This window comes from Symphalangus syndactylus, chromosome 20 (assembly GCF_028878055.3).
Source record: "Symphalangus syndactylus isolate Jambi chromosome 20, NHGRI_mSymSyn1-v2.1_pri, whole genome shotgun sequence".
In the NCBI taxonomy this organism is placed as follows: domain Eukaryota; kingdom Metazoa; phylum Chordata; class Mammalia; order Primates; family Hylobatidae; genus Symphalangus; species Symphalangus syndactylus.
Window position 1 is genome coordinate 68,557,792 of NC_072442.2, and position 27,109 is coordinate 68,584,900.

Consider the following 27,109-nt stretch of genomic DNA (forward strand, 5'->3'; position numbering starts at 1 on the left):
TGGCATTCTGACTCTTAGGAGAGAGGCTGGAAGAGAGGCTGGCGGCATTCTGACTCTTAGGGGAGAGGCTGGCGGCATTCCGACTCTTAGGGGAGAGGCTGGCGGCATTCTGACTCTTAGGGGAAAGGCTGGCGGCATTCCGACTCTTAGGGGAGAGGCTGGCGGCATTCCGACTCTTAGGAGAGAGGCTGGCGGCATTCCGACTCTTAGGGGAGAGGCTGGCGGCATTCCGACTCTTAGGGGAGAGGCTGGCGGCATTCTGACTCTTAGGGGAGAGGCTGGCGGCATTCCGACTCTTAGGAGAGAGGTTGGTGGCATTCCCACTCTCAGGCCTCTTCCGCGGCGTCTTGCGAAGTCAGAGACCAGTGGCATTCTGACGTTTAGATCTCTTTCAGTTTTGGTTTGCAGAAAGTCAAATTTCCCATGATCATTACTGCCTGTTTCCCAAAATACCTCACTGCAGATTCACAGGGTAGTTTTTCTGTTGCTTTCTGTAAAACGAGTGTAAGGATTCCGTCCTCGAGGAACAACGGGTAACGCATCTATCCACAGAAGAAAGAATGAGTGTAAAGGAGCAGGCGTAAGACTAACCATGCGTAGAGACAAGAAGTAGTGGCTGTGAGAAGCCATGAGGTTTAAAGGTTGTTTCTGGCTTTTAACCTGGTACATGTTTGTTTTACTAGAGACCAGGAGGACCCAGCAACGTTCTACGAGATGCATGTCTGGTTGCTAATATTCTAGACCCCAGGATCAAACAGGAAATCATCAAAAAGTTTATTAAACAGCATCTATCAGAGTATCTAGTACTTTTTCAAGAAAACCAAGATGTAAGTATTGACCAAATAAGATCAGATGTAACATTTGAATTTTGTTGAAAAATGAGTGCTGTCAAGCCTACTAATTTAGACTTCATATTATATGACTGTCTTACAGTGTTGGTTGTTGAGTGTGAGTCCTAGGGGCTGACGTTATAGTTCTTAACCATTTTGAGGTCACTGACCCTTTGGAGAAATTCAGAAACCTGCACCTGTGCATAAAATTCTGCATATAGTTTCTGGAAATGTGTAGACCTCTGAAGGCCAATCATGGACCCCAGGTTAAAAACCTCTGGATTTTTTTTGTGTGTGTGAGACGGAGTTTCACTCTTGTTGCCCAGGCTGGAACGCAGTGGTGCGATCTCAGTTTACTGCAGCCCCTGCCTCCTGGGTTCAAGCAATTCTCCTGCCTCCCCTTCCCAAGTAGCTGGGATTACAGGCGTCCGTCACCACACTGGGCTGATTTTTGTATTTTTTAGTAGGGACGGGGTTTCTCCATGTTGGTCAGGCTGGTCTCGAACTGACCTCAGGTGATCCGCCGACCTCGGCCTCCCAAAGTGCTGGGATTATAGGCATGAGCCATTGCACCCAGCCAAAAACCTCTGAATTTTTAAGTAAAAAATCAAGTTAAAAAGATAGCCTAGATTCTTTAAAACCATGAGAAATACAGAGGTTGGTTCCCTTTTGCTTGGCTCTGTGTTTTTGCTTGTTTCCTTAAACTGCCAGTTCTGCTTCTAACCACTGGGGTGCCTTTTGATCTACACCTTCACCAGGTTGCCTGGCTGGACAAAATTGACAGACGCTACGCCTGGATAAAACGCCAGCTTGTGGACTATGAGGAGAAATACGGCCGCATGTTTCCGCGTGAGTGGTGCATGGCTGAGAGGATTGCGGTGGAATTTTGCCATGTGACAAGGTAGATGCCAGTTCTCTACTGGTTCTGTTGTTAATCAAATTTTCACCATCAGTTCCCCAGTCTCTAATGGTTCCATGTTGTCCTGTGGATTTGATGGCCACTTCCAGGCCCCACCAGATGACTAATACCATCCTCGTACCCCACAGTGGCCCCACCGGCTGCTCCCTCTGCCCCCATCTTTGCTCTGGGACTTTCCTTGGTGTAGTTCTTGCCTCAAGCCGTCTCTACCTTCTCCACCAACTCAAGGCTTATACACCAGATTGACCTATAGTGATTCCTCTACCCCACGTTTTCCCCAATCGGTATCGCATGTATCAGTGTGCTGTGTATATATCCCATCATCATTTTTATTTTCTGACTTGCTAGATAGATCGTTCCATAGAGACAGGGTAGTATCTACCTTAATGATATAGCGGACACTGAGGAAACATTTGTTGAATGAATTTCCCACTCCCAATACAATGTATATAGCCTCTGGATAGTTAATAGAGCTTTTATTTCGAGACAGAATCTCACTCTGTCACCCAGGCTGGAGTGCTGCAGTGGTACAATCCCGGCTCACTGCCACCTCCGTTTACTGGGTTCAAGTGATTCTCATGCCTCAGTCTCCCAAGTAGCAAGGATTACAGATGTGTGTAACCACACCTGGCTCGTTTTTCTATTTTTGGTAGAGATGGGGTTTCACCATGTTGGCCAGGCTGGTCTTGAAGTCCTGACCTCAGATGATCTGCCTGCCCGTTTTAGCCTCCCGAAGTGCTGGGATTACAGGCAGGAGCCACTGCACCTGGCCTGCGTCTGAGCTTTCCAAGCATTTTAAAGACCGTCTTTCGTTCATCCTCTCTACATTATCCATGAGTGTAGCCCAAGGACAGATAGTCTCTTTATATTAATAAAACCGAAGCCCAGGAAGGTTAAATCAGTGTATCTATGACAAAGCTAAAGCCAGAGTCAGACTTTTTTTTTTTTTTAAGACGGGGTCTCACTCTGTCACCCAGACTGGAGTGCAATGGTGTGATCATGGCTCACAGCAGCCTTGACCTCCCAGGCTCAGGTGATTCTCCCACCTCAGCCTCCTGAGTAGCTGAGATGACAGGTGTGTGCCGCCACACCAGCTAATTTTTGTGTGTGTGTTTTTTCTAGAGACAAGAGTTTTGCTGTGTTGTTCAGGCTGGTCTTGAACTCCTTTTTATTCTTTATTTACGGCTAGACTACAACAGTGTTGGTAACTGGTTCTTATTAGTTATATATTTCCTCCCAGTAGTACACAGTTAGATCTAATGCCGGGTGAAAAAGAGAAAAAAATGCCATATCTGAGCATAACTCAACCACCTTTTCCCATAATCCATGGCCGTCTTTCTTATTAAAATCATGGAAAGTAAAGTCAAATTGCATGTTTCAAACACATTGTGGGGGAAAAGTGTTTTAAGGGATATTGGCTTTTCTTAAAATAGATTTTATCTTTTTTTTTTTTTTTTTTTTTGAGACGGAGTCTTTCTCTGTTCCCTAGGCTGGAGTGCAGTGGCGCGATCTTGGCTCACTGCAAGCTCCGCCTCCCGGGTTCACGCCATTCTCCTGCCTCAGCCTCCCAAGTAGCTGGGACTACAGGCACCCGCCAACACGCCCAGCTAATTTTTTGTATTTTTAGTAGAGACGAGGTTTCACTGTGTTAGCCAGGATGGTCTCGATCTCCTGACCTCGTGATCCGCCCGCCTCGGCCTCCCAAAGTGCTGGGATTACAGGCTTGAGCCACCGCGCCCGGCCTGATTTTATCTTTTAGAGCAGTTTTAGGTTCCCAGCAGAATTGAGCAGAAGATGCAGAGAGTTCCCCGGTACTCCAGGCCCCACGTGCATCGTCTTCCCCATGGTCAGCACCTCCCAGCAGAGCGATGTGTTTGTCACAGCTGATGAAGCTACACGGACACATCATCGTTCCCCAGAGTGACAGTCCATAGTTCATGGTAGTGTTCACGCTTGGTGTTCACATACATTCTGTGTGGCTTTTTTTTTTTTTAAGAGATGGGGGTCTCGCAGTGTTGCCCAGGCTGGAGTACAGTGGCTATTCACAGGCATGGTAATAGCGCACCCCGGCCTTGAACTCCTGGGCTCAGGCAGCCCTCCTGCTTCAGCCACCCAAGTAGCTGCAACTACAGGTGCACTCAGCTCCATTCTGTGTAGCTGTTATTCTAAGAAACACATTGGGCCAGGCTTGGTGGTTTATGCCTATAATCCTAGCACTTCGGGAGGCCAAGGCAGGTGGATCATGTGAGCCTAGGAGTTTGAGACAAGCCTGGGCAACGTGGCAAAACCCAATCTCTACAAAAAATGCAAAAATTAGCTGGTCATGGTGGCAAGCACCTGTAATCCCAGCTACTAGAGAGAGGCTGAGGTGGGAGGATTGCTTGAGTCCAGGAGGTCGAGGTTGCAGTAGGCCATGATCATGCCATTGCGCTCCAACCCTGGGTGACAGAGTGAGACCCTGTCTCAAAAAAAAAAAAAAAAGAGAGAGAGAGAGAAGGAAGGAAGTGAGAAAGGGAGGGAGGGAGGGAGAGTGGAAGGGAAAAAGAAAGGAAAAGAAAGAAAGAGAAAGAAAGAAAAACACATTGACTCCTGTAGATTTAGAGAACCTTTTAGCATTGGTTTAAGTTCAGTTGAGACTGTCACCTTCTAAATCCCAATAAACAAAATAAAGAGTGAATTCCTTGGGAAACTGTTAGCTAATTCTTTTTAGCCTACAGTTCAGCAGACTTGCAAACCAGCTTGGTGAGAAATGGAGCCTGGAAGAGGCTGGACGTATGCTAGAGCCAGCACGTCTCTGAGCGCCAGTACCTGCCATTGTTGTCTTGGCTAATGGCGGTGTTGCTGCCAAGCTTCTATTGTTAGAATTTTGGCTAAAATCCTACAGATACATCATTCTCAAATAAACTCAGAGACTCTTTGTTTGATTTTGTCATTTATTTGTGTGAGAAGATGATAGCTTAGTCCTTACTAAGAACTCACATGTCCCTGTTCACTAGCAACTGAGCTTCTGAGATGGAATGTTTGAGTGAACTGCACAGGAGCTTCTCCGGCAGGGACCAGCTAAGCGTGCTTGTCACTTTTCCCGCGGGGATCCTGTCCCTTTCGTGTGTTTCCAGGACTCTCGCTCTCTAGTTGAAGGGATGATTATTGGGCCCTCAGGAAGAGGGAGGGCTTTATAATTCAGTAATTAATGACTTGTGAAATTATATAGGATATATACACTAATAAAAAATTAGGTGCTCCATATGTATTATTATCCAATTATTAAACAGTTCAAAGATACAGGCAACGTAGTAACTATGTAAACAAATTACCGGTGGCTCACACCTATAATCCCAGCACTTTGGGAGGCTGAGGTGGGCGGATCGCTTGAGGTCAGGAGTTTGAGACCAGCCTGGCCAACATGGTCAAACCCTATCTCTACTAAAAACACACACAAAAAAGAATCATTTGAACCCAGGAGGTGGAGGTTGCAGCGATCACACCACTGCACTCCAGCCTGGGCCACAGAGGGAGACTCCATCTCAAAAAATAATAATAAAATAAATAAATAAATATAAATATAAATATATGTATATCATCCATAACCCCTGATTTTTTTGCCCAGGTGTTAGACTAATGTGGTAACAGACCTCAGGGTTTGAAATGACCACATACATTTTTTTTTTTCCTGAATATAAGCTAAGGCCATTTACTTTGTCTTCTCTTGAATGAATGATCAGCTTGTTTGATAGTATTCTTATCTCTTTGTTTTGAAGGACAGAACTTGCCAAGATTATGCGTACCAGAGCAAAGGAAATTGAAGTGAAATTGCTTCTTTTTGCTATTCAAAGAACAACTAACTTTGAGGGGTTTCTTGCAAAACGCTTCTCCGGCTGCACCCTGACCGATGGGACCCTGGTAAGACCTTCCCTAGGGAGCTGCCACGTGAAATCAGTGGGTTGGGTGGTTGGGATCCAGGGTTTCACTGTATGGTGACTATCCATTGGCTTCGGTGCTTAATCCCTCATTGCAGTGATTTCACTGAGCGGCTGGGAAAGTGATGACACAGAACACTGTGTGGATTTATCGTTTGTACATCATGTTTCTAGAATGCCCTGTCATCATTTTTCCTAAGTATTGATCCCATTTTACAGACTAGTAATTTTGTGAGTCAGAGGCCTTACTTAGTCACAAATACGTTATTTCTTTATCAGTTATCAGATTTGGTTACAATTAGGATATGTTTTTACTTTAGGGTTTACCTTTTAACATCTCTGGTGAGCAAACTAGGTCAATGAGTCTCTGTAAACCCCAAAGCCAGGTATACAGGCCTGGGGACTACGTGCCTCCATCGGAAAGATGCAACATAGTACTGCCAGTTAAACTTTTGTCTCTGTGTAGTCAAAGACCAGGTCCAATTTTTCACTCCGGAAACCTCTTCTTTTTGGCCTGATGCAGTGGCTCACACCTGTATAATCCCAGCACTTTGGGAGGCCAAGGCAGGATTGCTTGAGACCAGGAGTTCAAGACCAGCCTGGGCAACATAGCGAGACCTCATCCCTACCAAAAAAAAAAAAAAAAAAATTAGTCGGGCGCACCTCTTAGTCCCAATCACTTGGGAGGCTGAGGCGGGAGGATCACTTCAGCCCAGGAGTTGAGGCTGCAGTGAGCTATGATGAGTGACAGAGTGACACCCTATCTCTAAAAAAAAAGAAAAGAAAGAGAAAGGAGTAAACCTCTTCTCTTTGGAGGCCCAGGCTCGCTGCTAACACATCAGTGTGCTCTCTTCAGATTTCCTGTCCACTGGGAAACCAAGTGACTCTGTTCTGTGGTAATTTCTGTTTGCATCATTACATATGCGTAGACATTGAGCTCCTTGAATGCAGGAATTGTAGCTGACTCGTCTGGCTTCTCGAGTCGTGCAGAGTGTACACAGAACCCATGCAGGCAGGAATGGAAAGGGAAAGAAGAGAGGAAGGAGGGAAGAAGAAATCCAAGTTGAGAGAATCATACCTTTGAATTTTCTTTAAAGCTAGATTTGTTTTTTTTTAAACTGCGGGTAACAATAGAGAAGCAATGTGATTTAGTAGCAAAATCCTTGGACCAGCCGTCAAGACTTGTGGTCTAATGCCGATTCTGCTGTAATGTAGTGAACTGCCTTCCCTGTTAAATGAGAAGAAAAGACTATCTTTTTTGTTTGTTTGTTTTTTCATTTTGTTTTTTAGACAGAGTCTTGCTCTGTCACCCAGGCTGGAGTGCAGTGGGGCGATCTCGGCTCACTGCATCCTCTGCCTCCCAGGTTCAAGCAATTCTCCTGCCTCAGCCTCCCAGGTAGCTGGGATTACAGGTGCACGCCACTAAGCCTGGCTAATTTTTGTATTTTTAGTAGAGACGGGGTTTCACCATGTTGACCAGGCTGGTCTCAAACTCCTGACCTCAGGTGATCTGCCTGCCTCGGCCTCCCAAAGTGCTGGGATTATAGGTGTGAGCCCCCACACCCGTCTATCCTTTAATAACAGAATATTAAGGAGACTAAATAAGACATAAAACCCAAAAGCCATGAAGAAAAGTACTAAACGGTTTAACAACATAAAGAGAACAACATTCTTTTGGAAAAAGAGACCAGAAACATAATCAAGGGATTAAAAAACAGTTTAAGCTGTATGACAGAAACGATTAATATCTAGCACATATAAAGAACTCCTAAAAATCAATAAGGAAAAGACAACCCATTAGAAAAATGAGTACAGAGTCAGACGATTGACTGAAGAAATTCAGTTGGCTGATAAACATGAAAAAAAAAAGAAAACAGGATATTTTTCTACATCAGGTTTGCAAAAAGAAAAAAATTACAAGACTAACAGTACAGGATTTTAGTGCTAGTATACAGCTTGATACAACCTTTTTGGTGCGTAAATTGTCATTATCAGAACTTTCAGAAATGTAAATATGCGTGTCCTGTCAAGCAACAATTTTACGTTTAAACCAGAAGTCTAAAAAAAAATCCATACATGTAGAGGAATATGCACAAAGAAAGAGGTGAACTGCAGCCTTTAAAGCAAAAGACTTGGCTATGTCTGTAATGTTTATTATTGAAGATGGTTAAATAAATTACAGTGCATCCACACCGTGAGATGCTACACAGCAGTTTAAAAGTGGTAGAACGGGCCGGATGCGGCAGCTCATGCCTGTCATCCCAGCACTTTGGGAGGTATAATGTCTTTTATGGAAAAAGTAAAAAGCATGTTTATGTGTGTAAATGTGTAAGAAAGAGGTCTGGAAGTGGTAACAGTGGATGTCTCTTGGCAAGGAAGTTGGAGTGAGAGTAGGTATAGAAGCAAGGAAATATTTTTTCCCATTTACTCTGGTATAGTTTTTTTGGAAATTTTCTTATACAAATGCATTTACATACTTTGTGTGTACTTTAACAAAGTTATTTTTCAATTGTTTTAAAATGAGAGAGATGGGCCAAATCAGTGATTTCCAAATCCTTTCTTGTAACAAAATCTAATGTAGAGGCCGGGTGCGGTGGCTCATGCCTATAATCCCAGCACTTTGAGAGGCTGAGGTGGGAAGATCACTTAAAGTCAGGAGTTTGAGAGCAGCCTGGCTATCGTGACAAAACCCCATCACGGCTAAAAATACAAAAAATTAGTCAGGCGTGGTGGTGGGTGCTGCCAAGATTGTGCCACTGTACTCCAGCCTGGGCGACACAGTGAGACTCCATCTCAAAATATATATATATATATATAATATAGAATCCGAACACACCAATAGCTGTCATGCTTTGAACATCCACTTGGTGACCCACACTATACTAGGTGCGTTTACCTGCAGTCAGTCACTCTGCTTCATCAGCCATAGGAAGTAGGTGCCGTACTCATTTGAAGCTTACTCGAGGCCATGGAGCTAATGTGTAAAAACATGAAACTCAGCTACTGTGATTGAAGTGGGTGCCAGGCGGGGACTTGGACCTGGAATCCCACTCACTTGTTCACCCTTCACCTCTGCCACCTTCTCTGGCTCCTACCCTTCTGGTCCTAAAACCCTGAGACTTCAGTGGAATTCCCTGTTTGTCCCACTAGACCAGCCTCAGAGTAGGTGAAGCGGGTGAGTCGGGCTGGTCTTTAGAGAGGGTGGAGCAGGTGAATCGGGCTGGTCTTTCAGGCAATGGACTGCAGAGCGGTGGTGGCAGCAGCCCAATTTTGAGGCCAGACCACAAGGTCCTGCCTACTTGGGCTCACTCACGACTTTATTAGAATAAAATGCAACTGAAACCACAAAGCACTCTTTTCCTACTTAGCACATCAAAAATATGTATTCTTCTCTGCTTGCTAACTAATGTTCAATATTGATTTCTTTTTAGTAACAAGGGAAAAAATGGGTCACAAAACAGATGAAAATAGCCTTAAAGAAAATGCAGGTCAGAAAAGGAAATATTAGCTGGGTGTGGTGGTGCACCCCTGTAGTCCCAGCTACCCAGGAAATATTAGCTGGGCGTGGTGGTGCCTGCCTGTAGTCCCAGCTACCCAGGAAATATTAGCTGGGCGTGGTGGTGCACGCCTGTAGTCTCAGCTACCTGGGAAATATTAGCAGGTGTGGTGGTGCACACGTGTAGTCCCAGCTACCCAGGAAATACTAGTAGGCGTGGTGGGCGCCTGTAATCCCAGCTACCCGGGAAATGTTAGCGGGGCATGGTGGTGCACGCCTGTAGTCCCAGCTACCCAGGAAATATTAGCACATGTCGTGGGCACCTGTAGTGCCAGCTACCCGGGAAATATTAGCTGGGCGTGGTGATGCATGCCTGTAGTCCCAGCTACCAGGGAAATATTAGCAGGGCGTGGTGGTGCCTGCCTGTAGTCCCAGCTACCAGGGAAATACTAGCGGGGCATGGTGGTGCACGCCTGTAGTCCCAGCTACCCAGGAAATATTAGCATGCGTCATGGGCACCTGTAGTGCCAGCTACCCGGGAAATACTAGCTGGGCGTGGTGATGCATGCCTGTAGTCCCAGCTACCAGGGAAATACTAGCGGGGCATGGTGGTGCACGCCTGTAGTCCCAGCTACCCAGGAAATATTAGCATGCGTCATGGGCACCTGTAGTGCCAGCTACCCGGGAAATACTAGCTGGGCGTGGTGATGCATGCCTGTAGTCCCAGCTACCTGGGAAATATTAGCAGGGCGTGGTGGTGCACGCCTGTAATCCTAGCTACCCGGGAAATATTAGCAGGGCGTGGTGGTGCATGCCTGTAGTCCCAGCTACCTGGGAAATATTAGCAGGGCGTGGTGGTGCATGCCTGTAGTCCCAGCTACCCGGGAAATATTAGCAGGGCGTGGTGGTGCACGCCTGTAGTCCCAGCTACCTGAGAGGCTGAGACAGGAGGATCACTTTAGCCCAGAAGGCAGAGATTACAATGAACTGAATTTGCACCACTGCACTCCAGCCTGGGTGACAAAGTGAGACTGTCTCAAAAAAACAGAAAAAGAAAAGGAAATAGGAACAGAGATCCCATTGAAGGAATCATGAATTTCTCCTGAGAAGTATGAGGTTGGCTTTAGCAGCCCCCTGATTTCCTCTTGCTGGCTCTCCTCTCGGACCTTCGCAAGCCATGCTTCTGCCTGGTTTCAAGCATAGATATATGCAGCACTGGATTCAGCCCTACAGAGATCTGCCAGGGGACAAGCATGAGGTTTCAGCATTGACCACAGGCCCCACCCTGGGAGTAGCCCCCTGAGCTCCCATGGCCTCTGGCTGGGCAGGGTCAGGAGAGCATCAGGACAGGCTCTATGAGCTGGTAATCCAGATAACCGGATGGGAAATAGGTCCCAGTGAAGGATGCTTGAATGACATTCTTGCCAAGCACTTGTTTTGAGCCATTCTTCACCCTCTCTGGCTGGGCCCTACTTCCTGGTGATTTATCTTTTACATTTAGGGAGCTATAGGACCATGGAGGAACAAATGGCCCTGTTGCATCTGAGGACCAGGGTAGCCTGTGAACCTGGGTCTGTCCCAGGACCTCTCCAAGGAAAAATCCCCCAAAGGCCAAAAGTGGTAAGGGAACGAGGGCAGGGAAGGCCCTTCTGGACAAGCTGAGGCAGCTGAACAGGGTAACCATGTAGAGACCATGAAAAACTGACAGGAGCTTACTCAAGTTTGCAAAGACAATGCTTTATTGTAAAACACAGGTACAGGACTGTCAGAGTGGCAGTTGGCCAACCGTCAGCCACCTTCTGTCCCGGGAGGACCAGGCTGGGGGTGCTGGTTTCTCAGGGCAGCACAGCCCGCTTCTGCCTGAACTCACTCGGCCAGTGCCAAGCTCCCGGCCTGGAGCCCAGTGTCTCCCGGCCAAGGCGGTGCTCTGTGGTGGTGGTCAGGGGTCAGCTAGGAACACGAGCCTTTTCCCCCAGCTCCTTCCTTTTTGGTTTTCATATTTGAAGTGTTTTGGCAGAACTGGTCTGTAAATCATCCCCTCTTCATTGTTCAGTTGTTGCCCTCCTCTCCTCTCAAGTTTGCAGAGTTTCAGGTTCTAAATCCTTAGCCAGAAAAGCCTGATGAACACCATGCATTCTTTCTTTCCCTCTCTATTTAGTCAGCTCTCCTCTCCACAGACTTCTCTAAATCCTTCAACTTCTTTAATTCAGCCTCGTCCTCCTACCCTATTCTTTGTGCCAGGTATCACGACCTGGCAATTATTCTGCATTCCAAATCCTGAGAATGGCTGTCTGATATCCTTCAAGGATTTTCCCTTAAAGATAAGTTTCTAGGAAGGCAACAGAAGCCCTATGGCCACTTCACCCAGGTAGGACAGGCCTTGAGGAATCGTTTCACTGCAGCTCTGCTGTGAGGAGACGTGAAGGCTGTCGCTGTAGCTGATGTTCACACTGAGCCTGGTCCCCACCATCATCTCATTGTGGGCTGTGCACGGCCTTCTTCACCTTTATTCTGCGACCCTCAGTGGCATCTCATTGTGGGCCATGCACGACCTTCTTCACCTTTATTCTGCGACCCTCAGTGGCAGGGACCCTGGTGAATTCATCATGGCTACCGACCATGCTCCCAACGCAAAGTACCGGGAAGGGGCTGCCTGGGCAAGGCCAGGAGTTCCAGCTGTCCTGACCCCCAGTCTAGCTGCTGGGTACCCTGCCTGGAGATTTGCTGCTCCCTGGCCCCTGGCCCCTTCCCCATGCTACCTTCCTTTCAGGATACACTCTTTGGAAACTCCTTTTTGGCTACCATTTTGTTTCAAAATACCAGAATAAATTATGAAACGAACCAAGGTATATCTTGATACCCTTTGATATATGCCAAATTTTATAGAAAGTTACTGAATTCCTCAGAAAGGTGCCACGAAACAGGTAAGATGTCAGCCAAGGAGCCAAAATGGCCAGAGACTCTCCTTTGCTGCCCCTTCCTAGGCCATATGTCATCCCCACCCTACCCCCACTGCCGCCTTCACTGTATCATTCAGAACCTCTCCAGTCCTTGGTGACTGACAGTGAAACAGTGAGGATGAGCTTGAGAGTGTGGCTAGCTCGCCCAGAAGACAAGACCTGCCACAGCTCAGCTCCTCCTGACCCATCACTCCTGACTTCAGTGGGATGCATCATGCTTGGCCCTTTTTCAAGAGCTGTGACTTCAGCATCTGATAGAACTTTAGACTGAAAGAGCCTCAGGGACAGGCTTGTTGCTTTTACCATACTTACCTTAACCAGTTTCACGATGTCCTGTGCTGCAACTGTTACTTGAGGAGGTGAGCTGCCTATGCTTTTCCCAGTTGCCTCAACTTCTGACCCTTTAGGAGGAATTCAAGAGTCTGTAAATTAAAATGCCTTGAAATTAAAAGAGAATGTCTGGATATGATGTAACGGTATCCATATGCATTATTAGTGACTTGACGATTAGATTCAAGGTGAGCAAATGACATTCAGCCTTCTGCTGAAAGCAGAAAAGCAGACTAGATCGGATTAGCTTTTTGTAACTGCCTTACTGGGAGGGTTTTTTTTGTTTTGTTTTGTTTTGTTTTGTTTTTTTTTGTAATAAAATAAAAAATGTTCCCATTTTATGCAGCTGGATTTCCCTTCCTCTTGACCATTGCATAAGTTGCCTTTTGAAATAGACTTGTCCTTTGGCTTATAGGGGCCATTTTAATATAGGTGTATACTTCCCCAGTTTTTAGAATTACATTGTAAAGATAGAAGCTGTATGGGTACAATTGTCAACCATGGAATTTGAGCATAAGAGCGTTTGCAAAAGGCTCACGACTCTTGAAAGACCACCCAGCATGTCTCACTCTACACCCTGGCCTTCTGGCAGCTTAACACCTGCATGAGGGAGACTGTGTAAGGAACAGGGGCAGGTTTTCCAGCTCTGCCACAGCTCGAGGACGTCTGTCTCTGACAGCGACAGATTCCCACGCCTCATGCACTCCCTTCAGCATTGGAAAATATTTTCTGGATGCTTTACTGGTGCTAAAGAAATATATTCTTCCATTTGAATAATATTGCAAGGGACAATTAACTTTTGTTTCTGAGAAGAGAATAATACAGGGTCAGGATAGAAAATTTGGAAATTATAGGCGAGAATAGAGAAGCAGGAAAAAAGTCAGCCAAATCAGAGATGAGGATTTGGGTATATTCTTTCTATATATTTTACGTGGTTGAAATTCTATTTTTTAAATACAGCTTTCTCTGCTTAGTTTTTAAAATTGAGATATAACTCATGTCACGAAATGTCACATGAAATTTATCGTTTAAAGTATACAGTTCAGTTGGTTTTCATATATTCACAAGATGATGCCACGATCCCAGCTGTGCAACTCCAGGACATTTCTGTTACCCCGGAAGAAATCCCTCCTTAGCAGGCAGGACCTTCAAGTTCTCTTTCCCCAGCCCTGGGCAGTTACGAATAGACTTCTGTCTTTACGGATGCCTGTTCTGCACACTTCACATGAACGGATGCTACGATGCGTGGTTTTTGTGTCTGCCTTCTCTCCCTCTGGACAGCATCTGCGAGCCTTACCCACGTTATGGTGTGTGTCAGCGCTGCATTTTGATGGCTGAATAGTGCACCATTGTGTGGGTGATACACATAGTGAGCCTTACCCACGTTGAGACGTGTGTCAGCGCATCATTTTGATGGCTGAATCGTGCACCATTGTGTGGGTGATACACATAGCGAGCCTTAACCATGTTGAGGCGTGTGTCAGCGCATCATTTTGATGGCTGAATCGTGCACCTTTGTATGGGTGATGCACATATTGTCTCTTCATCAGCTGTGGACATTTGGGTGGTTTCCGCTTTTTCACTGTGTGAATACTGCTGTGAATATCTGTACAGGTTTTCACTGTGTGAATTCACTATGTGAATATCTGTACAGGTTTTCACTGTGTGAATTCACTATGTGAATACTGCTGTGGATATTTATACAGGTTTTCACTGTGTGAACTCACTATGTGAATACTGCTGTGAATATTTATACAGGTTTTCACTGTATGAATATTGCTGTGAATATTTGTACAGGTTTTCATGTCAGCGTGTTTCCTATTCTTGTGAGAATATACCTGAGTGGAATTGCTGGGTCACACGGTAACCCTAGGCTTAACTTTTTGAGGAACTGCAAGCTGTTTTCCAAGCAGCCACACGGTTTTACGTTTGTACCCACAATGTAGGATGGTCCAGTTTCCCCATATCCTTGCTGACACTTGTCTCCTTTGTTCCCCTAATTATAGCCATTCTCATGGGTGTAGAGTAGTATCTCATTGTGGTTTTCATTTGCTTTTTCCCATTGACTAGTGACATTGCACAGCTTCTTTAAAGAAATGTCTATTCAGCTGGGCGTGGTGGCTCACGCCTGTAATCCCAGCACTGTGGGAGGCCGAGGTGGGAGCATCACCTCAGGTCAGGAGTTCAAGACCAACCTGGCCAACATGGTGAAACCCCGTCTCTACTAAAAATACAAAAATTAGCCAGGCATGGTGGCGGGTGCCTATAATCCCAGCTAGTCAGGAGGCTGAGGCAGGAGAATCGCTTGAACCCCGGAGGTGGAGGTTGCAGTGAGCTGAGATTGCGCCACTCACGTCTCAAAAAAAAAAAAAGGAAATGTCTGTTCACATTCTTTGCCCATTTTTTAGTTGGATTGTTTTTATTGTTGAGTTGTAAGAGTTCTTTACACATTCTAGATATATTCTATAACTTTTTTTTTTTTTTTCCTGAGACGGAGTCTCACTCTGTTGCCCAGGCTGGAGTTCAGTGGTGAGATCTCGGCTCACTGCAACCTCTGCCTCCTGGGTTCAAGTGATTCTCGGACCTCAGTCTCCTGGGTAGCTGGGACCACAGGAGCACAGCACCACACCAGGCTAATTTTTGTATTTATTTTTTTTTTTTTAGTAGAGGCGGGGTTTTGCCATGTTGGCCAGGCTGGTCTTGAACTCCTGGCCTCAAGTGATCCACCCGCCTCGACCTCTCATAGTGCTGGGATTATAGGCGTGAGCCACCATGCCCAGCCTTTATAACGTCTTTATATATTCTATCATATATCAGACATATGATTTGCAAATGTTTTCTCCCATCTGTGGGTTTTCACTGTCTTGATAGTCATTTCACAGGATTTCAATTCTGATGAAGGTTTTTTGTTCTTGCTTGTGTTTAGTGTCATATCCAAGGAACTATTACGTAATCCAAGGCTACAAAGACTTACCTAGGTTTCCTCCTAAGAGTTTTATAGTTTCAGCTGCTACATTTATATCTTTGATCCATTTTGAGTTAATTTCCATATTAACTCACACACACATATGAAAATACGCTTCATATGTCACAGCTTAAGTTCTTTGTCAACTACTACAGAAAGATTTTATTCTATAGATACTCAGTGATTCCCCTAATTATTATTTTCTCGTAGGACCCTTAGTTTTTTCTCACTTTTATAAATAAGGCTCTATGAATATTTTTGTCTACTAATTTTTTTTTTTTCTTTTTGTGGCAGAGTCTCACTCTGTCACCCAGGCTGAAGTGCAGTGGCGTGGTCTCGGCTCACTGCAAGCTCTGCCTCCTGGGTTCACGCCATTCTTCTGCCTCAGCCTCCGAGTAGCTGGGACCACAGGTGCCCGCCACCACGCCTGGCTAATTTTTTAAAAAATATTTTTAGTAGAGACGGGGTTTCACCGTGTTCGCCAGGATGGTCTCGATCTCCTGACCTCGTGATCTGCCTGCCTCAGCCTCCCAAAGTGCTGGGATTACAGGCGTGAGCCACCGCACCCGGCCTTGTCTACTAATTTTATATACATTTGAGATTGTTTTTTTCCTGTCTTCTCTTCTCTTCTCTTCTCTTCTGTCTCCCCTCCCCTCCCCTCGCCTCCCCTCCCCTCCCCTCCCCACCCCTCCCCTCCCCTCCCCTCCCTTCCCCACCCCTCCCCTCCCCTCCCCTCCCCTCCCTTCCCCACCCCTCCCCTCCCCTCCCTTCCCCACCCCTCCCCTCCCCACCCCTCCCCTCCCCTCCCTTCCCCACCCCTCCCCTCCCCACCCCTCCCCTCCCCTCCCCTCCCCTCCCCTCCCTTCCCTTCCCCTCCCCTCCCCTCCCTTCCCCTCCCCTCCCCTCCCCTCCCCTCCCCTCCCCTCCCCTCCCTTCCTTTCCCCTCCTCTCCCCTCCCTTCCCCTCTCCTCCCGTTGCCTTCGCTGTCTCTTACCCAAAGGAGTGAGATTATTTTCTTACGACACTAGTGGAATTATCGGGTCAAGTTGTGAGCATTTTCAAGTTTCAGCCTCTGCTTTAAACTTCTTTCTGTTCATCTTCCTTTCTGTTCTTCCAAATGCAATTAAGATTTAGAAGTAGTCCCTCCTTGTTTTAGTGCATCTCACAGTGTTAATGTGCCATGCCTAATGTGAAGGGGTAACTCTGCCAAATAGAAAAAGCAAAGCAATCCGAATTCTTTTTTTTTAATTACACATTTCTAAGTGTATGCCCAAGGGAATTAAAAACATGTTCGTATGTCCTACACAAATGTTCATAGCAACACTATTCACAATAGCCAAAAAGTAGAAACATCAATAGACAAGGAATAACCAAAACGTGGTCTGTCCCTACAGTGGAATATTATTCACATAAAAGGAATGAAGTGCTGATATGTGCCCTAACCTGGGTGAACCTTGAACACACCATGCTGAGTGAAAGAAGCCAGACACAGACGTCACACATGATATGATTCTATCTATGGGAAATACCCCAAAGAGGCAAATCCATAGAGGCAGATGGGGTTGGGAAGGGGAAGACTGGGAAGTAACAGCTTCCCAGTAACAGGTAGGGGTTGCTTTCGGGGGTGAAAAATGTTCTGGAATTGGTGGTGATGGTTGCACAACCTTGTGAATGTCCAAAAACCACTGAATAGTAAATCACTTTAAAATGTTGAGTTTTATGTTATATGAATTACATCACAATTTAGAATTAAAGGCTTTAGAAAATAGTATATGAGTTTAGTTATAAATCATCTTTACTCTTCAGATAAACATTCTGTCTGAAAAAAAAAAAAAAAAAAGAGCAGTGGGCCGGGCATAATGGCTCATGCCTAAAATCCCAGCGCTTTAGGAGGCCAAGGCGGGCGGATCTCTTAGGGCCAGGAGTTCGAGACCAGCCTGGGCCACAAAGACCCTGTCTCTACAAAAAAATTTTAAAATGAGCGGGGCATGGTGGTATGCACTTTCATTCTTAGTTACTCGGCACGCTGAGGTGCAGGGGTCACCTAAGTCCAGGAGTTCAAGACTGCAGTGAGCTGTGATTGCACCACTGCACTTCATCCTGGGTGGAAGAGTGAGGCTCTGTTTCAAAAAAAAAAAAGAAAAGAAGAAAAGAAAAAAGAGCTATACATGCCTATTAAAAACTCAAATAGAAAAAAATATTTTAAATAAACATCTCTTCTTAACTACTGTATATCCCTCCCCCTCGAGGTATCCACACTGTTTAATTCTTTGGGGTATATTTTTGACGCTTCTGCAAGCACTCTTGCACACATATATGCAGGCTTTTTGTTTTGTTTATGGAAAACAGAAAGTGTTGCCCGTGTTTCTGAAGAGGATTTTATCGAGGGCCTTTCATCTGATCAGCGTTTACCCACTTATATTTTTCAAGCTTCCCTCTTTGTACAGGGCTTTGGAAAAGATGAGAAATTGAACCAGGAAGGCACTTAAGGTCTAGTAGGAGAAAGAAGTCTGTACATAACTGTCACAATAGAAGAAGTGGACATGGCAGTAGCAAGAGAGTGGCCCCAGAAATGGTGGACACCCAGTGTGCATACCCCTGGGGTTGCAGTCTTGACTGTCAGCTGAAGCCCACCAGCCATCTCTTTAAGGACAAATTAGGAATTGGGCTGGAGTAAAGCATTTATGGAATGAGAAATGCAGAAATTGAGGAACTTTCCTCTCACAAGTGAAAACTTTCTCCTCTAGGGAAAGGAAGAGGGTCTTAAATTTCAGAGTTCCTTCTTTGATAATTCGATGTGTCCAGCTAGAGCCTCACACAGGGATTTGTGTAGGCAGATGAGATACGGATGTACTGCTGACTGAAGCCAGACTTTCCCTTCTTGACAGTGAATCAGACAGCCTGACTGTCCTGTGGCCTGAACTGTTTTGAAGGTGCTGGGAATCCCCTGTGATTTAATCAGTAGGGATTAACTTGCTATATGAAGAATTTTGCTTCCCTGTATCAGCTTGAAATCAACTGTCATCATAGCAAAAAGAATGAATTCTTTCAAAATTGGAAATCATTCACTTCTTGGAAATTTTTGGCTTTATTTAGCAGCCTCAGAGTTCATGAAATATGTCATTTGAGTTACTGACAATCTAAACCCAAAGTTGTAATTCTCTGTGGCCTGTGACAGCTGCAAAGCAAGCCTGAGAAGCGTCATCTGTGTGGCTCTTAGCACAGAAGGCTGCGTTATGCCAGTGATCGCACCCCACAAGGACTTGTTCTTTCATCTTAGCAAGTCAATCCAAGCAGTTATGTAGCCCTCTAACTGGCGGGAATGCATATCCACACCTTAGGGTTTTAGGACTTTTATCAACAGGGAGGAGGGTGGTATATGCGTCGTTGTAGACTGGGGAAGAAAGGAGCAGCTCCATGTGCCTTTCCACTTAGAAAGTGCAAAGTTGATGGGCCCTTTGCTTTTATTTCTTTTTTTTTTATTTTTTTTATTTTTTTTTATTTTTATTTATTTATTTTTTTTTTTTTGAGACGGAGTTTTGCTCTTGTTGCCCAGGCTGGAGTGCAGTGGCACGATCTCGGCTCACCACAACCTCCGCCTCCCGGGTTCAAGTGATTCTCCTGCCTCAGCCCCCCGAGAAGCTGGGATTACAGGCACGCACCACCACGCCCGGCTAATTTTGTATTTTTAGTAGAGATGAGGTTTCTCCATGTTAGTCAGGCTGGTCTCGAACTCCCAACCTCAGGTGATCTGCCCACCTCGGCCTCCCAAAGTGCTGGGATTACAGGCGTGAGCCACTGCGCCCGGCCGGCTTTTATTTCTTAGAGAGATCCCAAAGAGACAAAGTAGTTGGGATGAGGTTCCACTTATGGTTAATAGAAATTCTTTTGACAAGACTTTTAACCCTGTGTGCCCACGTTTTCTGTGAGCTGCTTTATTAAGAGAAGCACAACAGTTTTGCCTCATTTCGTAGCTCACCCTATTAATTACTGCTGAAAGCTTCCCCTTGCTGAGCCTTGCCCTCTGTGCCAGACAGCATGTTAAGCTGCTGTATATATTCAGTCATGCATTGCTTAACGGCAGGAATATGTTCTGAGAAATGCATCATTAGTTTCATTGCTGTGCAAACCTCATAGAGTGTGCCTGCTATAACCTACTCCAGCTGTCCCCAACCTTTTTGGCATCAGGGACTGGTTTTGTGGAAGACAGTTTTTCCACAGGCGGGGGTGGGGGTGGGAGTGCAGGGGATGGGGGTAGGGGATGGTTTCGAGATGAAACTGTTCTACCTCAGATCATCAGGCATTGGCTTCTCAGAAGGAGTGTGCAACCTAGACCCCTCATATGAGCAGCTCACAACAGGGTTTGCCTATGAGACCTGACAGGAGGCGGAGCCCAGGCAGTCGTGCTTACTCACTGCTGCTCACCTCGTGATATGCAGCCTGGTTGCTAACAGGCCATGGACTGTGGCCCAGGGGTTGGGGACCCCTGGCCTACTCCATCGTATGGCTCCAGTATAATCTAGTGGAACCACCTCGTACCGTGGCCCGTCATGGATGGAAACATGATGATGTGGCGCATGACTGTGTAGCTCACGCCTGACACGCACGCCTCATCCCATCCTCATGGCAGCACGTAACTGTGTAGCTCACACCTGACATGCACGCCTCATCCCATCCTCATGGTAGCAAGTAACTGTAGCTCACGCCTGCCACGCACGCCTCATCCCATCCTCATGGCAGCCATACGAGGTAGGTATTCTATCCCTTCACATTGCAGGTAGGAGAACTGAGGCTCCGTAGATACGGAGCCTGTGCCCTTGCCACTACACGAGGGTGCCCCATCTCAGTTAAGGGCAACATCAGCCGTGCAGTTGCTCAGACCAGAAAGTGAGTGTCCCTTCACTCCTTTCATTCCCTCACCCTCGTTCTCACTCTCTCAGCAAAGCCTCCTGGCTGTGCCTCCTAACTATGCCCCAAATCCGATGGACACTTTTTTCTATCGTCCATCACCAGCTTAGTCCGGTTCTCCATCAGCCCTTTCCTGGAACACTGTAGCAGCCTCTTAAACTGGTTTTGCTGCTGTCGTTATAATCCATTCCCCCACAGCAGTGGAATATTTTTAAAATCCAAATTAGATCACATCGCTTCGCTGTTGAAAACCACCAGCGACTGCCCAATTGCAGTGAGAAGAAAACCGACCCTTACCATGGTGCACAAAAGGCTGCGTGATGGGGCTCCTGCCACCCTTCTTACCCCAGGCCCCCATCTTCGTTTCTGTCCCTGACTCACCAATATGATGGGGCTCCCGCCACCCCTCTTACCCCAGGCCCCCGTCTTCGTTTCTGTCCCTGACTCACCAATATGATGGGGCTCCCGCCGCCCCTCTTACCCCAGGCCCCCGTCTTCGTTTCTGTCCCTGACTCACCAAGCGCTTTCCAGCGTCTCCACCGGGTCTTCCTGCTGAGAACACCTTTCCTTGGGTTTTGCCTGAGCAGTTCCTTCTTACTCAGCTCTGCCGTCATCTCCTCAGAGACCTTTTCTGACGACCCTGTGTGTAGAAGCACTTTCCCACCCTCATCCCCAGCTCATCCCACTCCCTGAGTTTTCTTCTCACCACTGCAGCGCCGCCTCTCTAATCCGTCTTCCTCACTTGCATCCCTGGTGCACCCAAGAGTGCCTAGAGCAGAGTGGGTGCCCAGTACATCGTTGTTGAGTGAGCGGCAGACACATGCTGTTCTCGCTGCCCTCCACCCCTCATGTATTTAACTCTGAGGCATCCTTCAGCTGTGGCTCAGACATCCTTTCTTTAGGGAAGTCTGTTGCACGTTTCCATGACAGCTGCTTTTCCTTCATGGCCCTTCTCACTGTTTGTGTGACTGTTGGATTGAAGGCTCTCTCCCCCAGCAGATTCTAATCTCCATGAGGGCCAAGGCTGGCCTGTCTTTCTCACGGCTCTACTCCTAGGGTCCGGCATATCCTTTGTTGAGTGGATGAGAGGACGAATGAATCACTTCTCCTGTACTAATCTGGTCTACATGTGGAATGCATATGCCGCAAATGAGTGAGCTAGGAGCTCCTTGATGTCCACAACTCCCCTCATTTCATCAGAATGTTAATAGAGGACGGGCATGGTGGCTCACGCCTATAATTCCAGCACTTTGGGAGGCTGAGACAGATGGATTTCTTCAGGTCAGGAGTTTGAGACCAGCCTGGGCAACGTGGCAAAACCCCATCTCTACAAAAAATACAAAAATTAGGTGGGTGTGGTGATGTGCACCTGTATTCCCAGCTACTCAGGAGGCTGAGGTTGGCCCACGCTCACTCTACCCCAGATGGTGACACTGAGCGAGTGACCCACACTCACTCTACCCCAGATGGTGACACTGAGCGAGTGACCCGCGCTCACTCTACCCCAGATGGTGACACTGAGCGAGTGGCCCGCGCTCACTCTACCCCAGATGGTGACACTGAGCGAGTGGCCTGCACTCACTCTACCCCAGATGGTGACACTGAGCGAGTGACCCGCGCTCACGCTACCCCAGATGGTGACACTGAGCGAGTGGCCCGCGCTCACTCTACCCCAGATGGTGACACTGAGCGAGTAGCCTGCACTCACCTGCCTCAGATGGTGACACTGAGCGAGTGGCCCACACTCACTCTACCCCAGATGGTGACACTGAGCGAGTGGCCCGCGCTCACTCTACCCCAGATGGTGACACTGAGCGAGTGGCCCGCGCTCACCTGCCTCAGATGGTGACACTGAGCGAGTGGCCCACGCTCACCTGCCTCAGATGGTGACACTGAGCGAGTGGCCCACACTCACTCTACCCCAGATGGTGACACTGAGCGAGTGGCGCGCGCTCACCTGCCTCAGATGGTGACACTGAGCGAGTGGCCCGCACTCACCTGCCTCAGATGGTGACACTGAGCGAGTGGCCCGCGCTCACCTGCCTCAGATGGTGACACTGAGCGAGTGGCCCACACTCACTCTACCCCAGATGGTGACACTGAGCGAGTGGCCCACACTCACTCTACCCCAGATGGTGACACTGAGCGAGTGACCCGCGCTCACCTGCCTCAGATGGTGACACTGAGCGAGTGGCCCACACTCACTCTACCCCAGATGGTGACACTGAGCGAGTGGCCCACACTCACTCTACCCCAGATGGTGACACTGAGCGAGTGGCCCACACTCACTCTACCCCAGATGGTGACACTGAGCGAGTGGCCCACACTCACTCTACCCCAGATGGTGACACTGAGCGAGTGGCCCACACTCACTCTACCCGAGATGGTGACACTGAGCGAGTGGCCCACACTCACTCTACCCCAGATGGTGACACTGAGCGAGTGGCCCGCGCTCACCTGCCTCAGATGGTGACACTGAGCGAGTGGCCCACACTCACTCTACCCCAGATGGTGACACTCAGCGAGTGGCCCACACTCACTCTACCCCAGATGGTGACACTGAGCGAGTGGCCCGCGCTCACCTGCCTCAGATGGTGACACTGAGCGAGTGGCCCGCGCTCACCTGCCTCAGATGGTGACACTGAGCGAGTGACCCGCACTCACCTGCCTCAGATGGTGACACTGAGCGAGTGGCCCACACTCACTCTACCCCAGATGGTGACACTGAGCGAGTGGCCCGCACTCACCTGCCTCAGATGGTGACACTGAGCGAGTGGCCCGCACTCACCTGCCTCAGATGGTGACACTGAGCGAGTGGCCCGCGCTCACTCTACCCCAGATGGTGACACTGAGCGAGTGGCCCACACTCACTCTACCCCAGATGGTGACACTGAGCGAGTGGCCCACACTCACTCTACCCCAGATGGTGACACTGAGCGAGTGGCCCGCGCTCACCTGCCTCAGATGGTGACACTGAGCGAGTGGCCCACACTCACTCTACCCCAGATGGTGACACTGAGCGAGTGGCCCACACTCACTCTACCCCAGATGGTGACACTGAGCGAGTGGCCCGCGCTCACCTGCCTCAGATGGTGACACTGAGCGAGTGGCCCGCGCTCACTCTACCCCAGATGGTGACACTGAGCGAGTGGCCCGCGCTCACCTGCCTCAGATGGTGACACTGAGCGAGTGGCCCGCGCTCACCTGCCTCAGATGGTGACACTGAGCGAGTGGCCCGCGCTCACCTGCCTCAGATGGTGACACTGAGCGAGTGGCCCGCGCTCACCTGCCTCAGATGGTGACACTGAGCGAGTGGCCCGCGCTCACCTGCCTCAGATGGTGACACTGAGCGAGTGGCCCGCGCTCACCTGCCTCAGATGGTGACACTGAGCGAGTGGCGCACACTCACTCTACCCCAGATGGTGACACTGAGCGAGTGGCCCACACTCACTCTACCCCAGATGGTGACACTGAGCGAGTGGCCCGCGCTCACCTGCCTCAGATGGTGACACTGAGCGAGTGGCCCGCGCTCACCTGCCTCAGATGGTGACACTGAGCGAGTGACCCACACTCACTCTACCCCAGATGGTGACACTGAGCGAGTGGCCCGCGCTCACCTGCCTCAGATGGTGACACTGAGCGAGTGGCCCACACTCACTCTACCCCAGATGGTGCCACTGAGCGAGTGGCCCGCACTCACCTGCCTCAGATGGTGACACTGAGCGAGTGGCCCACACTCACTCTACCCCAGATGGTGACACTGAGCGAGTGGCCCACACTCACTCTACCCCAGATGGTGACACTGAGCGAGTGGCCCACACTCACTCTACCCCAGATGGTGACACTGAGCGAGTGGCCCACACTCACTCTACCCCAGATGGTGACACTGAGCGAGTGGCCCGCGCTCACCTGCCTCAGATGGTGACACTGAGCGAGTGGCCCGCGCTCACCTGCCTCAGATGGTGACACTGAGCGAGTGGCCCACACTCACTCTACCCCAGATGGTGACACTGAGCGAGTGGCCCACACTCACTCTACCCCAGATGGTGACACTGAGCGAGTGGCCCACACTCACTCTACCCCAGATGGTGACACTGAGCGAGTGGCCCGCGCTCACCTGCCTCAGATGGTGACACTGAGCGAGTGGCCCGCGCTCACTCTACCCCAGATGGTGACACTGAGCGAGTGGCCCGCGCTCACCTGCCTCAGATGGTGACACTGAGCGAGTGGCCCGCGCTCACCTGCCTCAGATGGTGACACTGAGCGAGTGGCCCGCGCTCACCTGCCTCAGATGGTGCCACTGAGCGAGTGGCCCGCGCTCACCTGCCTCAGATGGTGACACTGAGCGAGTGGCCTGCGCTCACCTGCCTCAGATGGTGACACTGAGCGAGTGACCCACACTCACTCTACCCCAGATGGTGACACTGAGCGAGTGGCCCGCGCTCACCTGCCTCAGATGGTGACACTGAGCGAGTGGCCCACACTCACTCTACCCCAGATGGTGACACTGAGCGAGTGGCCCGCACTCACCTGCCTCAGATGGTGACACTGAGCGAGTGGCCCACACTCACTCTACCCCAGATGGTGACACTGAGCGAGTGGCCCGCGCTCACCTGCCTCAGATGGTGCCAATGAGCGAGTGGCCCGCACTCACCTGCCTCAGATGGTGACACTGAGCGAGTGGCCCACACTCACTCTACCCCAGATGGTGACACTGAGCGAGTGGCCCGCACTCACCTGCCTCAGATGGTGACACTGAGCGAGTGGCCCGCACTCACCTGCCTCAGATGGTGACACTGAGCGAGTGGCCCACACTCACTCTACCCCAGATGGTGACACTGAGCGAGTGGCCCACACTCACTCTACCCCAGATGGTGACACTGAGCGAGTGACCCGCGCTCACCTGCCTCAGATGGTGACACTGAGCGAGTGGCCCGCGCTCACTCTACCCCAGATGGTGACACTGAGCGAGTGGCCCACACTCACTCTACCCCAGATGGTGACACTGAGCGAGTGGCCCACACTCACTCTACCCCAGATGGTGACACTGAGCGAGTGGCCCACACTCACTCTACCCCAGATGGTGACACTGAGCGAGTGGCCCGCGCTCACCTGCCTCAGATGGTGACACTGAGCGAGTGGCCCGCGCTCACCTGCCTCAGATGGTGACACTGAGCGAGTGGCCCACACTCACTCTACCCCAGATGGTGACACTGAGCGAGTGGCCCACACTCACTCTACCCCAGATGGTGACACTGAGCGAGTGGCCCGCGCTCACCTGCCTCAGATGGTGACACTGAGCGAGTGGCCCGCGCTCACCTGCCTCAGATGGTGACACTGAGCGAGTGGCCCACACTCACTCTACCCCAGATGGTGACACTGAGCGAGTGGCCCACACTCACTCTACCCCAGATGGTGACACTGAGCGAGTGGCCCACACTCACTCTACCCCAGATGGTGACACTGAGCGAGTGGCCCACACTCACTCTACCCCAGATGGTGACACTGAGCGAGTGGCCCGCGCTCACCTGCCTCAGATGGTGACACTGAGCGAGTGGCCCACACTCACTCTACCCCAGATGGTGACACTGAGCGAGTGGCCCACACTCACTCTACCCCAGATGGTGACACTGAGCGAGTGGCCCGCGCTCACCTGCCTCAGATGGTGACACTGAGCGAGTGGCCCGCGCTCACCTGCCTCAGATGGTGACACTGAGCGAGTGGCCCACACTCACTCTACCCCAGATGGTGACACTGAGCGAGTGGCCCGCGCTCACTCTACCCCAGATGGTGACACTGAGCGAGTGGCCCACACTCACTCTACCCCAGATGGTGACACTGAGCGAGTGGCCCACACTCACTCTACCCCAGATGGTGACACTGAGCGAGTGGCCCACACTCACTCTACCCCAGATGGTGACACTGAGCGAGTGGCCCGCGCTCACCTGCCTCAGATGATGACACTGAGCGAGTGGCCCGCGCTCACCTGCCTCAGATGGTGACACTGAGCGAGTGGCCCACACTCACTCTACCCCAGATGGTGACACTGAGCGAGTGGCCCGCGCTCACCTGCCTCAGATGGTGACACTGAGCGAGTGGCCCGCGCTCACCTGCCTCAGATGGTGACACTGAGCGAGTGGCCCGCGCTCACCTGCCTCAGATGGTGACACTGAGCGAGTGGCCCACACTCACTCTACCCCAGATGGTGACACTGAGCGAGTGGCCCGCGCTCACCTGCCTCAGATGGTGACACTGAGCGAGTGGCCCACACTCACTCTACCCCAGATGGTGACACTGAGCGAGTGACCCACACTCACCTGCCTCAGATGGTGACACTGAGCAAGTGGCCCACACTCACCTGCCTCAGATGGTGACACTGAGCGAGTGGACAACACTCACTCTACCCCAGATGGTGACACTGAGCGAGTGACCCGCGCTCACTCTACCCCAGATGGTGACACTGAGCGAGTGACCCGCGCTCACTCTACCCCAGATGGTGACACTGAGCGAGTGGCCCACGCTCACTCTACCGCAGATGGTGACACTGAGCGAGTGGCCCGCGCTCACTCTACCCCAGATGGTGACACTGAGCGAGTGGCCCACGCTCACTCTACCCCAGATGGTGACACTGAGCGAGTGGCCCACGCTCACTCTACCCCAGATGGTGACACTGAGCGAGTGGCCCGCACTCACCTGCCTCAGATGGTGACACTGAGCGAGTGGCCCACACTCACTCTACCCCAGATGGTGACACTGAGCGAGTGACCCGCGCTCACTCTACCCC

The 27,109-nt window shown here is 49.6% G+C and overlaps 1 protein-coding gene across 5 annotated transcripts in view; it reads left to right on the forward strand.

Moving 5' to 3' along the window:
• Positions 1 to 27,109, forward strand: part of VPS53 (VPS53 subunit of GARP complex) — a 181,039-nt gene that overhangs the window by 77,913 nt on the left and 76,017 nt on the right. For all 5 annotated transcript variants that reach the window (XR_008653085.2, XM_055256623.2, XM_055256626.2 and 2 more), the window contains 3 exons: positions 684 to 827; positions 1,589 to 1,731; positions 5,508 to 5,649. Coding sequence is in view for 4 of the 5 variants with exons in the window: in XM_055256623.2 (XP_055112598.1) it covers positions 684 to 827; positions 1,589 to 1,731; positions 5,508 to 5,649 (429 nt within the window). In the remaining variant the exon portion in view is untranslated. The remainder of the gene's footprint in view (positions 1 to 683; positions 828 to 1,588; positions 1,732 to 5,507; positions 5,650 to 27,109) is intronic.